The 16,568-nt window shown below is 41.7% G+C and overlaps 2 protein-coding genes across 2 annotated transcripts; one reads left to right on the top strand and one right to left on the bottom strand.

The window, feature by feature from the left end:
- Positions 1 to 1,906: 1,906 nt before the first annotated feature.
- LOC6634771 (myristoylated alanine-rich C-kinase substrate) lies at positions 1,907 to 9,815 on the top strand. Its single transcript, XM_002058161.4, has 3 exons — positions 1,907 to 2,286; positions 9,022 to 9,542; positions 9,626 to 9,815. Exons 1-3 carry the CDS (start codon positions 2,270 to 2,272, stop codon positions 9,775 to 9,777), a joined length of 690 nt encoding a protein of 229 aa, XP_002058197.3. The 5' UTR covers positions 1,907 to 2,269; the 3' UTR covers positions 9,778 to 9,815.
- A 2,258-nt stretch (positions 9,816 to 12,073) lies between these two features.
- On the bottom strand, positions 12,074 to 16,564 carry mbt (serine/threonine-protein kinase PAK mbt). The gene is made up of 3 exons (XM_032440569.2): positions 14,955 to 16,564; positions 14,623 to 14,894; positions 12,074 to 13,506 (listed from the first exon to the last, which is right to left on the bottom strand). Exons 1-3 carry the CDS (start codon positions 16,279 to 16,281, stop codon positions 13,030 to 13,032), a joined length of 2,076 nt encoding a protein of 691 aa, XP_032296460.1. The 5' UTR covers positions 16,282 to 16,564; the 3' UTR covers positions 12,074 to 13,029.
- Positions 16,565 to 16,568: the final 4 nt, after the last annotated feature.

The raw sequence follows: 16,568 nt of genomic DNA, 5'->3' as shown, positions 1-16,568 counted from the left end.
AATAATAAAACAAAAAGAAGAGTTTCACGCGAAGATCGTGTCTGGGTTGGGTTTTGGGTTTCGTCTTTGTCTCGGCCGTTTATCATAATAATTATTAATAGCTTGTAATGCATAGAAAGATTGTATGAATAATAGATTAGCATAGACGAATAGTTTGATCAGATTGCATTTGCATGCGATACGATTTCTGATTTGAGATTTTGGATTTTGGATTTTTGATTTCTAGTTTGATTCGAATGCAAATGCATGTTGTTAATAATTTAACAATTTTCTGTTTTTTTTTTTTCGTTTTTCGATTGTCTACCTTTTTTACACATTTTTACAGGGTAGCCATAAGATACTTGTTTTTTATTTCTTGTGTCCGACAAGGCAGCCCCGACCGCGCCCCCTGCATACGTTGACATTTTGTAGTTCAAGGTAAGTTGCCCAGTGCTTATTTTATTTATTATTATGTTTTTTTTTTATATTATTTTTATTGTTATTTTCAAGCTGAAGGCAGTGACCACATAATTAGCCGGACTTGGCCCAGCAGCTGGGCAGAACATCTGGCCGGAGTTCAAAGAAGCAATTACTAAGTTGATTGGGTTTCTATGCACAGCTGCCCCTATGAATTTGAAGACCCAACATCAATATTATATCACAATTAACATTAATGTTTCGCCCGCGCCCAGCATTTTGATAGAAATCAGTTCAAGGCCGCCCGCGCATAATGGCATATGAGTCTACCAAATTATGCACATCTACAAATCTATATCAAGCTATATATATCTATATATATCTATATATATATATATATATACATATATATATTGATATGGCCATAGTTGGCTGGCGTATGTAAATCTGGACGTTTGTTTCTTTATCTGTTTACATGTCTGCGAACTCGGGATTTACCAGCCGACGTGTTTATAACAACAATTGGCCCAAAATCAATAAATTAATTAATAAAGCTCATAAGTAAAGTAAAGTCAAAAAATAATAAAATACAAATACAAAAATATGATGTTAAGCGCGCAAGAATGCGCCAGGGGCGCAGCTGAATGACCTGCAGATACCCTGTAAGTATGTCGAAGCGCAGCGTAAATTACATATTTATATTTCTATATTATTTATATTTCATTTTATTTATTTTACGTATTTTATTTAAAATGAAATTAAATGAAAAAAAAAAACAATTTTCTTTCAAATGTAGCTTGAGCCAGAAGATGAGCTAAGGGTTAAGAAAAAACAGGGTGACAAATATAGAATATATATATACGATAACATGTCTAACTATGTGATAATATGCAATGCCAAAGCCATAATTAACTTTAAATTTGATATATATTTTGTGTCTTGAGTCTGTTGCATATAACAGCACAAGCGCATGCTACCCACTTTTGACTATTCTACAATTACAGGGTATGCTAAAATAAAAGCCAAACCTAAGACTCGTCGTCGTTGTCGTCGTCGGCTGCCGAAAGCCAAAGAAAACCTGTCACTAGCACAAAAGCCACAACTGGCGCCGGCAGCGCAGCCAGCGCTGACGTCAACAGCGACAGCGACAGCGGCAGCGACAGCGACAGCGGCAGCAATGACAAATTGGCTGAAACCAGAAGTGCTCCTGCACTCTTTGCATATAATTACGAACGGAGCCTGCGTCAACGGCAAAATCAAATCGCCCGCGCCCTGTTAAACCACACCCCTCGCCACCCCGGCCAACTCTATAGCTCAGTTGCAGCCGCTGGTTATTCGGATTAGGGCGGACACCAACCTGTTGTTGGCCGCCGCCGCCGCCGCCGCTGCCGGCGTCGCAGTCGCTGACTGCTGCCTGCTGCGGCCACAAAATAAGAGAGAAAAAGAAGAAAAATAAAATCAAGCGTCGCTGGCAGCCACAAAAATATTGGGTGGCCGTAGGTTAACTCCATGCACACGGCATAAGTAACGTTCAGTCAGCCTCTAGAAGTCGATCGTGATCGTGGCTTAAGCACTCAGCACTCAGTTGTGCCCCAGACTCAGTCTCCAGTCTCCACAGTCACCAGTCTCCACAGTCCTCAGTCTCCACAGTCCTCAGTGTCTAACCCTGTGCGTCTTTAAAGCCCGTTGAAAAAAAAATAAATAAAATAATAATATATATATATATATATATATAAAATAAAAAATAAATAGAGAGAAATATCGTCGTGAATTTTTTGTACGTTTCGCGCGTTTTTGGAAAAGATATTCAATTTTTTTTTTTTTAATTCAAGTTTTTTTTAATATATATATACACACAACGCACACACACAAAATGAAGTACTTCAACATGTGAGTGAGATATATTTTTAATAATTTACATACTTTTTGTGGGTTTTTTTCCAATTTTTTTTTTTTTTTTGCTTATCTTTTTTTTTGGTGTTTGCCGCGCTGCTAATCCAGTTTTTTCTGCATTTATTTAAATAGTTTTTTTTTTGCTGACGTGTTTTGGTATATTTATGTTATATTATAAAACCTAAGATCGTTAATAAAGCAATTTAGGCATTAAATTAGCCGATGTCGAAATAAGTTTCTGCTCTCCGCCTGGCAGCTGGCCAGGGTTGCCAACATTTTATTTTTTTTTGCACTGAATTCACTTCTCGAACAGCATCGAAAATGCAGTTACGAGTATTTTACAGTCACAACTCTTAAGTTAATCGAGTCGCTTCCATTTGCCCGACCAAACCCCATTGAACTCGGGTACTGTTAGGGCTAGAACCATGAGATTTGGCTTGCCAAGTCCAGAGCCCGCCAGCAGCTATTATAAAAGATATTGGTTGCATTAATAGCAGAGCAAGGCGAGATTTTTGCTTGGGAATGATGAGAATGATGCAAGCATGCGCGTGGAGTTATGAAGCTGAAATTTGGTGTGCACATATTTGAGCATATTTTAAGTTTATTCGCAGAGTTTCCCCATAATCTTTGCACATTGGCAACTGGGGGGCAAGAGTTGGTTGGCACTGGCTTAACCTGGCTTTGTCTGGCTTTATCTGACTTTAGCAGGCTTTACCTGGTTCAACCTGGTTCCTTAGCACGCCCAAGAGTTAGCTCATATATTTAACGACTATTATCTATATATCTATCTATCTATCTATCTATCTATCCATCTGTCTATCTATCCATCTATCTATCCATCTATTTATCTATCTATCTCTTACAAAGCCTTTGCAGGGTATTTGCTAGTCTCACGTCTCAGGCTTTTGTTTCTTTTTTTTAAATGAGTCGAGCACGACTTTGGCTTGAAAAGTTGGTGCAAGAAATCTGTGAACCGAATGCCTCAACTGAACTTTAACACGCCAACGTTTTAACTTAGCTGATGATGATGATGATGATGTTGTTGCCAATGATGATCATTAACATTATGTGACTGCTGCTGCTGTTGTTGTTGTTGTTGTTGCCTTGTGGCATTTGCCGGCACAAAGAAATGGCAAATGCCAATTCCCAGCTGCAATTGCTGTTGCTGTTGCCGTTGCCATTGCAATTGCAGTTGTCGCCGAGCAACAGCAACCAGCCATTTGACGTGAGAAGAGGCTCATTCAACTGTCTGTCTGCCTTTCCGTCCGTCTGTCCGTCTGTCTGACTGGCTGTCAGTGCATTGATTGAAAGAAATGTTTCAAGGTCGCCAGCTGATGCTGCCGTCTGCTGGCGCTGCTGCTGCTGTTGCTGCTGTCGCTATTGTCGTCTGCACGCCAGCAACACATACTTAGCTTGGCGTTCCAAATGGCATAGGCAGCGCGGGGGCAATGCGGCTGGCCGGGCAGGATGTTGCTGTTGGAAAAATTAAGTGCGAGTATATATTGGATTAATTACCAAGCGCTGCAAACTGTGCACATTGCTGCTGGTTGGCTGCGATGTTGTCTTATAAATTAACGGTTGCACTCTTAATGCAAGCTGACAGACACGCACACACATGCATGCACATATTTTGTGTGTGCGTGTGTGTGTGTGTGTGTATATAAGATGTATGTTAATCGCATAGCGCATGGGGGAATTAATCACAGTGAGGCAAAAAAAAATATTATATGTATATATATATATCGCCAGCAACAGCAGACGGCAGACGGCAGCAACAAGCGCCAATTTGACGGCAAGATCAGGATTTTAATTTAGTTTCGCTGGCGTTTTGGGGGTTTGTCATGTTGTTGTTGTTGCTGCTGCTGTCGTTTTACATGCGTTTCATTTCATTTTTGGCGCACAAATCGCTCGCATTATGCAATATTATTTAAATAAGAGAGATCAGATCATGTGCATGCCAAAAACCAAACCAGAATACACACACACACACAAGCACACATGCAGACACACACACACTTGTAGACATCATATGTAGTTGGATGTTGCTGGCAAAAGTTTTGCAGCAAAAAAGTGTTTTTTTTCTTCTTTAAAGTTATTTTCAAGGACTTTGTCAAATTGGCAACAAGGTGTTAAACATACACACCTGCGTGTGTGTGCTTGCGTGCATTTCATAAGCCAAATTCAATGTAAGCCAACTAACAGCAGCAGCGGCAGCGGCAGCGGCAGCAACAACAACGAGCACGTCAAATAGAGAAACTGTAACACAAATCAAAAGACTCAGGCAACGAACTTGCTGACTTGACTAACTGATTGGCTGCGACTATTGGCCACAACACGTACTTGCGCCGTCACAATGCACCGTTATTGAACCCACTTAAGCGACAACAACAACAACAGCAACAACAGCAGTTACAGCCCAAGTAAATACAGCAACAGCAACAACAACAACAACAACAAATGCGCACGTTTTTTTCTTTAAAGCTCGTAATTGTATTTGAGCTGTCCCATATATACATATACATATATATGCACACACATAAGCCCATATATATATATATATATGGCCAGGCATGACTCCAACTCCGACTATAGATGGGCAATTAGCATAGTGACCCGTTTTGGGGGCATGGCTATTGGCAAAATTAGCCTTTCAGCTTTATTGTATTATTATTATTATTATGATTTTTTTTTTGTCTCTGTTTTTTTTTTTTCTGGCGTACAACATCATAAAGTTGAGCCCATGACGCCATCGCCATGAACTAATTCCGCAAATGCAAATCATAATCTTATGTGATAAACACAAAATAAAACTGAATAAAAAGCGAAACAAGCCAAAAAGAGGGCGAAAACAAAACTGAGTTTAAAACAAGAAAAACACTTTTAACTGAAATGTGAAGTTTTGTTGACCGAGCTCTTCACGGCGAACACTTTTTTAAGCGCAAATAACAAATGGCTTCCCTGCTGATATGCCCACCATATACCCTGTAATCCGCATCATCTAGATATAAGTCAGCTTTTCAGCAAAACTTTCAGAGCAGCCTTGGCAGATGCTTTCTTCCAAACCAAATACGGCACAAATTCTAGAAATATTTTCGGTTTGTTCTAAACAAAAAAAACAGTGTTGCAAAATAGCAAAAAGTAATTGGCCATCAACAATAAGAATTTACCTGCATACATATTTTTTTTAATAAAAAAAAACAGATTTTGAATTCCTTGAGTTAAATTTATAAACAAAAATAGTTCGCTAAAATCAAACGTTTTTTTCCAGTTTAATAAAATGAACTTTTTTTTTCAAATATAAATAAAAAGATTTAAAAATAATCTGTTTTCTATCGTTTCTTTTTGTTATCATTTATAAGCAAAAAGAGTTCAATAAAATCTGATTTTAATGCATAAATCATAATTTTCATAATCAAGATATTGTAGACTTTAATGTATGCATACGAAAACAAGCTTCGCATTTCAAGAGCGCGCGCGGCTCACAACACTCAAAAACAGTGTTAATAAATCAAATGACAGCATTCAAGCCTTGGTAACACAAATATTTGTATTATTCTTAATTACGTTTTTATACACTTCTCAAGGGTAATTTGATTTTGTGAGACATTCCTCAGCCCATAAGGCTTATAAGTATATACATATATACTTGATCGGCATTTACGACATGAGCACGATATTTCAAAATGGTTATACCTATAGGTAAAACATGTTTGTTGTCTGATATATCATAAGAGAGCTGCGAGTTCTTATTATGAAGAAAATCTTAACTATGTAGCGAATCTCGTCAGCATCTATGGCACACATATGCTACTTAATCAAGATGTTGCGAAAATGAGTTGCTGTATGGAAAAATGTTTTGTTCTTTTCATAAACTGAATCAAATCTATTTGTAACAGGCAGCAGAAAGCATCTCCCATCCCATTGGGTATATATGCATGTATATATTTTTGATCATCATCCAAAGCCAACGCAGTCAAAGGGTATTTAATGTTCGGCTTGTCAAAGTTTCTTTTGATTGTTTCTTGTTGCTGCTTCACATTGAAAATGTGCATGGCCCTGGGTATCTGATAGTCGTGGCTGCATACGCTGTTTGTGATGATGAAGACGATGATGATGTTGATGATGATGCAGCATCATTAAACGAATGATTCCGCCTTCCACTTAAAGATTCTCGGCGCTTGGCTGACGTTTTCCTTATCATAAATTTGCAACTAATGTTGCTTATATAACAGGTTGTTGCTGAGCTAAAATTGTTTTTCGGGGCTTGGCTAGAAATGATTGCATGCATGCATGTGTATGTGTATGTGTGTGTTGGGTATTGTCTCGGAGAGCGTTTCAATAGTTTCCCAGTTCCCAAAATGCCAAAAAACCGGTTCAAGCAAAGCCAAAGACGCCAAATGTCATATAGACATGGACATCGGGCTGTACGCAGAGACTTGCAACAACTACACGGCGCTTGGCTTGAATTTCGATTAAGAAGCGACAAGAAGAAGAAGAAGAAGAAGAAGAAGCAGTTAATGATGCCAGGCACGCCAGCAACACGCACCCACAACAACAGCAACAACCGGCTGGAGGCGACGCGCCTTTCACCTTTCCATGGGTATGTTGCATAAGTGTGGCGGGCGGCGATTGAAATGCAAAGAGTCGCTCGGACATGCCGCAGTTGACCCTAATCAATGCGAAAAGATGCAACCCGGCGGCAACAGCAGCTACAAATGAAAGCAACAGCAACAACAGCAACAATAGTTATTGTTGCTGGGTTTGGGGCGGGCCGGGGCCTCGCCCTCATGACTGCGCCGTTGACTACTTGGCCCGAGCTGGCGGCTTGCACATTTTACCGTTATTAGCCAATTGCATGTGCCGATCATGTGCGCATTTCAATTTATTCTGGCGCTGGCAACGGGCAACTGGTTTACACACGTTGTTGCTGCTGCTAAAGTTGTTGTTGTTGTTGTTGTTGCTGTTGCTGTTGCTGTTACTTTTGCATAAGCACCTGTTGGCTTTTGGCGCAGCTGCAGCAAGGGGACGGAGGGGACGGAGGTGGGTGGGCGGTCTAACTAACAGCCAACTGCAGGCTCTGGCCTTAGACTTAGCCGCTGGCGACTGTTGCCAGAAGTATTTGAAAACAAGTTCGCTGCCTAAGTCTTTTGTTTAGCATGCGAAAAGGCAGCAGAAATCCATAAAAATAGCAACAACAACAACAACAATATAACCAAAATCAAAATAAGAAGAAGAAGACAAAATCGAATTCGTAAGCGCATAAATTTAAAATCGAAAGTGAGTCCAAAAAAGGAAAAACAAAACCCGTTTAGCTGACCTTTAAGCATTAATAATTGTTAGCACATCTCGGGCGTGAAAAAAAAGAAGAAAAAGAAGAAGAGGACAGCGACAATGACGAAGAAGAAGAAGAAGCAGCAGCAGCAGCGACAACAGCAGCAGTCGGCGCATACATATCTTTATGGCCTATCTTAATATATTTATTTATTTATGTCTAGACGCACATGGCTTATGAATACATATGCACACACATATATCTGTATATATGTATGTATATATCTATGTGTGTGTGTGTGTGCACACACAATTTATGTATGGTACGTGTTTTTACCAGCCAAGTCCGGTTCAGGTTCTCAGCTCAACCCGTTCAACCAGACCAGAAAAGAAATCATGCATATATATATATATATCTATATCTATATGCATATATATTTATATATATATATATCTATATCTTTATGCACATATGTGTCTTTAGAGATGCCAGCTAATTGAGTATGGAGAATTTCAATTGAAATTGTGCCTCGTGCTTGTTGGGCAACATATTTTAGAGATCCAGACAAAGCCGGCTTAAAAGAATTATGCATACGGTTTTTATGAGATATTATTTATAAAAACAATTTCCTTATGGAAGAGTTTCAAATGTTAAGCAATTATTCGTTTAATCAGAGTTCCCTTTCGACATCATTCCCAAACCATGTTCCTTTGTAGAAACACTTGAAATCCCTCTTAAACTTATTGATAATAAACATTTTCCGCTGGTAAATTAGTTTAACGCCATTTCGGGCTGCATACATAACCTCAAAGTTTCTACATAAACGCAAACTTAACCATTTTCCTTTGAAGAAACACTTGAAATGCCTGTAAAACTTATCAATAGTAAAGATTTTCTGCTCCTAAATCAGTTTAAGGGCATTTCGGGCTGCATATGAGCCGCATACATAACCTCCAAGCTTCTACATAACCTCAAACTAAACCATGTTTCTTTGTGTAAACACTTGAAATATCTACTAAACTTATTAATAATAATCATTTTCCGCAGTTAAAGTAGTTTTACGCCATTTCGGGCAGCATACATAACCTCATAGCTCCTAAATAACCTCAAACTAAAACAGGTTCCTTCGTTTAAACATTTGTCATCCCTCTCAACTTATCAAAATCAAACAGATTCTGCTGTTAAATCAGTTTAGGGACATCTGTTAAGTATACGAGCTGCATACATAACCTCAAAGCTTATGCATAACCTCAAAGTTTATACATAACCTCAAATTCTTAGCATAACCTTTAAACTAAAGAATGCACTAATTTGTAAATACTTCAAGTTTCTGGCAGCTTATCAAAACTTAATAGTTCGCATACGTTGCAGCTCAGCGCTGCCGAACATAACCTCAAACCGCGCACATAACCTCAACCAACTGAAACTGATTTTTGTTTTTATTTGGTTTCCATCGACAGCTGCCTGCTTTTCATTATCTGCGCACTGTGCTACGGACTGGTGGCGGCCCAAGAGGAGGGCGCGCCCGCTGGCAATGCATCGCCAGCGAAGAGAATCGCTGCACTGCGTCGCCCCGTGGGCAAGGCGGCCAAGCCGACGACAACAACAACGGCGGCGCCCGCGCATGACGATGCTGCCGAGGAGGATGAGTACAATGAGGATGCCGGCGCCGGTGAGCATGGCCAGTATGGCGATGAGCAGGACGAGGCAGCGGCCAGCTCCACAACGACCACAACCGAGCCGCCCAAAAAGGTGGGACCCGTCATTCGTCCCTTCCGCTCCAACGATGATTTCCTCAACTCGCTGAAGCGCCGCCAGCAGAACGCCAAGAAGCATCGCAGCGAGAAGACGCCCGCCAGCAAGCCGGCCAAGAAGTCCGACGATGAGGCCAACGCCGAAGAGGAGGAGTCCGCCGGCGGCAATGCAGCGCCAGCGCCCGCACCAGCTGCCCCGGCCAAGAGCTACAAAAGCAATGCAGCACGTAAGTTATATTTGTTACCAAATCCAATCTCTGCCCGAAATAGTTGACTTATCCGTTTGTTTTTCTCGCCCTACACCACACAGTCAGCCGTCGCAAGCTGGCCAAGCCCCTGAAGGCCGCCCAGCCGGAGCCCGAGGTGGACGCCGCTGCCGAGGAATCCGAGCAAAAGGAGGAGGAGCAGCCAAAGCCCAAGCGTCCACTCAACAGCCGCTTGCCCTTGAGGAAGCGCAACTAAAATATATATATATATATATATATATATATATAAATATATATATAAATTAACCGTTATCTGACACACACACACAAACACACACAGACACATCTCCCACTCTCTGACTGTCTCCCTTCCTTTCGCTCTCTCTGTTTCCCTCTCGCTCACACTCACGGCTAGCTATGGGCAGCTACAGATCTGCCGCTTAGTTTTTAGTACACAATTTGATTTTTAGTGTGTGTGTGCGTGCGTGTGTGTGCGGGCGTGTGTGTGTGGGTGTTTTAACAAAATTTATATATTTATTTTGTGCACAACACACACACACACACTCACACGCACACACATACAGCACACAAAGCAAGCACCGACACACACACACACATACACACACACACACACACTCGCACACATACACATACACCCCCCTCCCTTACACACTATGTGCCCATGTATTTGTGTATATATATTTACATTGAATATATATAGCTCATATATTACGGCACGCATTTATTTCCATTTCCATATTCACCTTTACAATTTATAAACTAAAATAATGCCTAATGCAACAAGAAACAACAAACAACAACAACATCAAACAACAATTACAAATAAAAGAAAATGAATGAAAAAATATATATTTTTTAAAAACAAATTAACTCTGCATTCGAATTTATTATTATCTGGCATCAGACAGTAAGTTTTATTAAGATTTTTAGCATAGCCAAAAATTGGCCTGGATTTCTTTTAATTCATAAATAAACAAGTAAGAGGTTCTAGTCGGGACCTCCCGACTAGGGGATACCCTGAACCCTCTTCTTCCAACATCAAATGCATATATATATTCTATTTTAGAAGCTAGATATGAAGTTTCGTGACTCTAGCTCTTATTATTTACCAAAATTGATAAAATCGATATCGATATTTTTATCGATTGCTTGGAAACGGAGTAAGTTATCGATTACCGGAAATAAACTTGATCTGCGCAGGCACTAGGAGCACCTACATCTAAAATTTCAAGTCTCTAGCTCTTATAGGTTCTGACACCTTGCGTTCATACATACGGACGGCAGACAGACGGACAAACAGACGAACAGACAGGCGGACATGGCTAGATCGACTCGGCTATTGATGCTGATCAAGAATATATATACTTTATGGGGTCGGAGATGCTTCCTTCTGCCTGTTACATACATTTGGTTTTTGCACGAATAAAATATACCCTTGTACCCATTTTTAATGTATTCAGGGTATAAAAACATAAACGAACTTTCTTTAAAATAACGTATATTTTATCCAGGGTAGCAAAGCCAAAGGAGAGAACCTTTGTGGTTCGGTTCACGGTTTCAAACCGCCTTTGGATTCAGTTCGATTCATTCAAAATTGTAGCCAAGTCTCTAAGAGTCAACAAGTTGTTAATTTATATCGTTGCTGGAAACAATATGTTTGAGCTCCGGTTACAATTTGGCTACTTTTGCAGGCAATTGGCTTCGTTTAAGTCTCAATGGGTACAAATTAATTGAAATCCCAGGCTTGAACGCTGTGAGGTTGATCCAAGACCGTTTCTATTATAAATAAATAAATATATAAATAATAAATTGAATTTTTTTATTTTTTCAACCTCTGAGGCACCAAGAAACCCCTTTAAATGCATTTGGAAAACTTGGTTCACGAGCCGAACGAAAAGTCGAGCTATTGGTTCGAACCGTGAACCGAACCACAGACAACTTTGTGTTTGGTTCAATTGAATCCAGCTCAAAGGACAAATCTGTGTTTGGTTCAATTGAAACCAATTCAAAAGATAAACAAGCACAAATAATATCGAAATTTAACGCACAAAATGCAATACAACACGCACGTTTCAATACCTGTGTGTTTATTTGTTAATAATTACAAAACAGAATGTTTTTCAAAAAAAAAAAAAATTGATGTATATATTTATACTTATAATTGGTATTTTTCAATTGTGGGTCAATTGGGGGAATGTATTTTGTATAATCTTGGGTTTAACAGTCCACAAATGTCAAATCTGATTTCGAGCAATATATAACTTATTTATGATATAAATAATTGCTATACATAGGGTAGATTGTATGGAGCCTTAGCTTGGAGCATGCGTTCAAATGACAACAATAAGTACAGGCTTGCTTACGTCTATATAAAAATATTTATACATATCTATATATATATATATAGATGATATATATGTATATATATATATGTATATTAATGGTTATTTTAGCAGTACATCATTTTCGTTGGATGTGAGCAATATTTATGATTCGTTGTTTCTCAATGCTTATGCTAAATATACTATATATTCAGTTTTATATTTGTTTATATATTCGAACAATGTTAATGCAGCTCTCAACATAACCACACAAAAAATATAATCATAATAATTAATATATATATTAATAATAGAGTAAAACCATTATATTGACAAGAACTGTGCCCGCTTGCGCTTTTGAGACAGTTGCAAACAAAATATTCAATTTTAAAAAACATATTGAAAATGTTGAAAATGTTGCATTTGCATAGAACAGAGCTTAGGATTGATTTTGGTTTGGATCTATATAGAACACGTTCGATCGAGTATTAGCTGTTACCAAATGGCGCTTGAAGAGAATATATATTTGTCTATAAAGAATAACATTTTGCAATGGCTCTGCGCCTTGGCTCAAAACGGCAATAACAATCGAGTGCTGTCCTCCATGGTCACATTAAATATTCGTTGAAATGTTTCCTAGTCTGTTTCGCGAGAGAAAGGCACATTTTGCGTTCGATCTTATGTGTAGACATATATCATATAAAATATGTTACAAATTACACGAAACAATAACAAAATGGGAACGGAAAGGGGGTAGAAGTAGTTAGGGAGGGGCAGGGGTGACATAGATGAGGATCGCTTGAGAGTTTTACTATTAGAGAGTTTTCTTTTTTAAATATATATATATATAAAATATTGTGTAGCATTTGCTAAATGCCGCCATGGAATACTTAATTCAAATGCGTAAAATGTGTGTGTATGGTTGTGTGGGTGTGTGTGTGTGTGTACTTTAGGGCGTGGCATAATGACTTAACAATGCATAGTGCGTGGGGGAAGGGTTACGAGGGGTTTAAGTAGCAATTGCCAAGTACTAAAAGCGTAGCCAAAGTGTGAATAATACTACATTTAAGTGGAGTTTGAAAACTAAAGCAGCAGCAAGCGTGTCCCAAATGGCTGCAGTGCATCATTGCGGTCATCCTCAAGATCAGCAAAGTGTCCCAACCACTTCAGGTGTGGTGTCTGGAGTTGCGCATCAGCGGCACCAGCAGCGATGGCGGTCCCGCTTGCCGTAGAAATGGATGCGCCAGCAGCTCGGCGGCTGTGGCACGCTGCGCTGGATCACGGACGAGCATGCGATCCAAGAACGATTGCAGACGCGGCGATACCTTGTGGGCATTCTTTAGATTTGGCGGCTGCATGTCCCGTATGCGACGCATCGCCTGCAGCGGCGGCTCGTTAAAGAACGGCGGCTCACCGTCAACCATTTCGATGACCATAATGCCCAGCGACCAGATGTCCACATCGGGGCCGTATGGCAGACGCGATATAACCTCCGGTGACATCCAATACGGTGTGCCCACCAATGATTTGCGCTTGGGCAGCTCCTGCGACACCTGCGCACAAAAACCAAAGTCCGACAGCTTGACGCGTCCATCCGCGGCCAGCAGTATGGAGTCCGATTTGATGTCACGATGGATGACGCCCTGTGTGGAATGATGGCAATTAGTTTACAGTAAATGTAATAGAAAAGTACATTCGACTATGAGATACCCTCTGCTCGCTCGCTCTCTCTCTCTCTCTCTCTTTCTAATTGGGCGCAAATTCCAGTGTAATATTTGAACCTGTTTGAAACCTCTTTTGAGCCTGCTTTGAACCTGTTTTGCATTTGGCACAATTGTAAAAGTAAAGAGCAGAGCCTGCACGACTATGGGATATTATGGGACACGGGACACGGAACACGGCACACGGCACATGTGACCTCTGTCCCTCTCCCTCTCCCTCTCTCACCCGTTAATTAAAAATACTTAACTAATTTGTCAAACCCGTTTCTAAACGAGCTTAAGACTAGTTTTAGGCCGCATTTGTGTTTTGTAATTGTAACTACAAAGTGCACGCAACAAGCAGGCATGTACGACTATAAGATACCTTGTGCTACAGAAATGTGTTCTCTCGCTTTCCCTTTCTCTTTCTATCTCTTTCTATCTGAAATCAGTTTTGATCTTTGATTGCAGCTCTAAGCCCTCATTTTCAACCAATTTCCCGCTCTAGCACTCCTTGGGAAGATCCAAAAAGTGAAATATTCTCAATCTGTAGCTCGTCAAAGGTTCGAGTTATGCTTGCAGATATGTTATGCTTGATCTACACATATGGCTCGCACTTAGACGCATTTGGCCAAATCGAATCGGTTGGTCGTCGGAAATGCTTTCCTATGGCCAGTGCCTTGTCCAGTATGGATAATAGATATATAGATAGATGCATGGTTAAGCCTATTATGCACATTTGGCTGACTTCGGTTTACAGGGTAGGGGTTGGGTCAGCAAAATTTGTGTTTTTTTTTTGTTTTTTAGCTAGCTTCCAGAAGCCAACAACAGAGTCCGTCCGAGCGCCCAGCTATCGCATTACATATGCGGCGGGCGACATTTCGGAATTGAAACCAAACCGCGAAAGAAAGCGCAAAAGAACGAAAATAGAAAGGCATTGAAATGGGGAGGGGAAAAAAAAAGAGACATTGGGTGAGGCTTTGGCAGTTGAATTGTTGGGCTGTGGCTGGGGCTGGGGCTGGGTCTCGGCTTGGCTTGTTGCCCATGCTGGTCACGCACCTGTGAGTGCAAATAGGCCAAAGCCTTTAGGCATTGCTTGCAAACGGTGGCTATTTGCTCCTCATCCATGCGCGAATGTGTGACAATGTCGGTGAGTGCGCCGCCCTCGAGATATTCCATGACCACCCAGAGCTCATCGTTGACCAGAAAGCTGGAGTATGTCTCCACAATGTTCGGATGATGATAGTCACGCATGATGACCACCTCGTTGAAGAGCAGCTCGCGTCGTTGCTGCTTGCGCAGATCCATTTTCTTGACGGCCACTTGACGACCTGCAATTGGTTGGAAATAGTACTTAAATTTCTGGACAAATGCGAGCAGCAACAACTCACCTGTTGACTTGTCGGTGGCTATGCAAACGGTGCCCGTGGAGCCCTCGCCAATTTTATTGAAATGATCGAGATTCTCGCGCGGATCGCCCGCCGATACAACCATTTGCAATGCGGCACGGAATTGCTCGTGTGTCAGACGCTGCTCCTGTTTGGGTTGGGCCTGCGCTTGAGCCTGTGCTTGGGCGGCAGCGGCCAGTGCAGCTGCATTGCCACTGGAGCTGGAGGCGCGCGATGCTGTCTTGGCGTGATTGATATGTGGATTCTGATTCTGATCGGCCACAAGTTTTGGTTGCTGCTGTTGCTGTTGTGAGGCAGGGTACATGGGATATGGGTTCTGGCCATTGTTGTTGTTGTTATTGTTGTTGTTGTGATGCGAATGCGTAGAACGCGTTGCACTGGCCACAGAGCTCACCGGCGACGTTTGCTGCTGCTGTTGCTGTTGCTGCGGCATGCCCGGAGCAGCACGGTACTGATCGGTGCGCACAGCCAGTGGACCTGTGACGGCGCCATTGGGATGTGTGTGCGGATGTGGATGCTGGTGCGGATGCGCATGGGCGTGTTGACTGGGATAGAGCATGTTGTGTGGCATCGGCTGTTGCGGCTTAAAGCCATGGCCAGGCATTGTTGGTGTGGGCGTGGCAGCAGCTGAAACCGACGACTCCTCCTCGGGCACAGCCGGTGGCACATTGGCCACACGACGCACACGCGGCGGACTGGAGCTGCGCAACGAATTCGAGCGCGCCACATGCGATGTCTTGGGCAGCACCAGCTGTTGCTGTTGTTGCTGTTGCTGCAGCTGCTGTTGCTGGGGCAGCATTGCGGCCGCACCAGAGGGATTGCTCATCATCATGGTGCTGCTGCTGCTGTTCAGCGATGTTGTGTCCGCCTTGTTGTTATTGTGATGCGGACGCACAATTGTCTTCAGATCGAGAATTTCGGTTGGCGTTATCTCCGAGGGATCGACAAGCGGCAGCGGTCGATTGCTGGACTTTAATATCTGGTTATTGCCCACAATGGAGGCCCATTGCAGCGGCAGGCCGACATATTTATTCTCCCGCTTGTCGAAGCCCGTGTGCACGCGATGCTCGAAATTGCTCGGCATCGAGATCAGCGGTTTCTTCTTCTTCTTTGTGAACATTTTTGATGGTTCCGTTATGGCGCTGTCAATTGCAAATTGCCAGGGAGCTGCTGCTTCCCCTCGTTCCCGTTCGGGCAAACTTTTGTTGACTTTTCTTTTACCCGCCCTTTTGTTTGGCCCGTCAAAAGGCGACAGCAGCGACAAAGTCTTCGGGCACACACTAACACTGGCGCATGCACATCCACACATACATCACGTACACAGAGGCATAGGCGACGGCGACGGCGACAGCGACGGATGCGATTTATGTAGATTTCGTGTTTAGGCGCTTTCAATCGACTTTCACATGAGCAATTCGCATGGCTTGACCGAATGCTGGCTGCGTTATCTAACAAGTTAACATAAATACACTTTAACGTAAACAAAAACAAACAAACACAATCTGAGAACTAATAAAAATAAACTTAAAAATTATTAATTGCCGATGCTAGCAGTTATCGTTGCTGTGTTGCTACGAGAGAGCTGCAAAACTATCG

This window comes from Drosophila virilis, chromosome X (assembly GCF_030788295.1).
Source record: "Drosophila virilis strain 15010-1051.87 chromosome X, Dvir_AGI_RSII-ME, whole genome shotgun sequence".
NCBI lineage: Eukaryota > Metazoa > Arthropoda > Insecta > Diptera > Drosophilidae > Drosophila > Drosophila virilis.
Note: the sequence above shows the minus strand (reverse complement) of the source record. Positions and strands in the feature narration are given on the sequence as shown.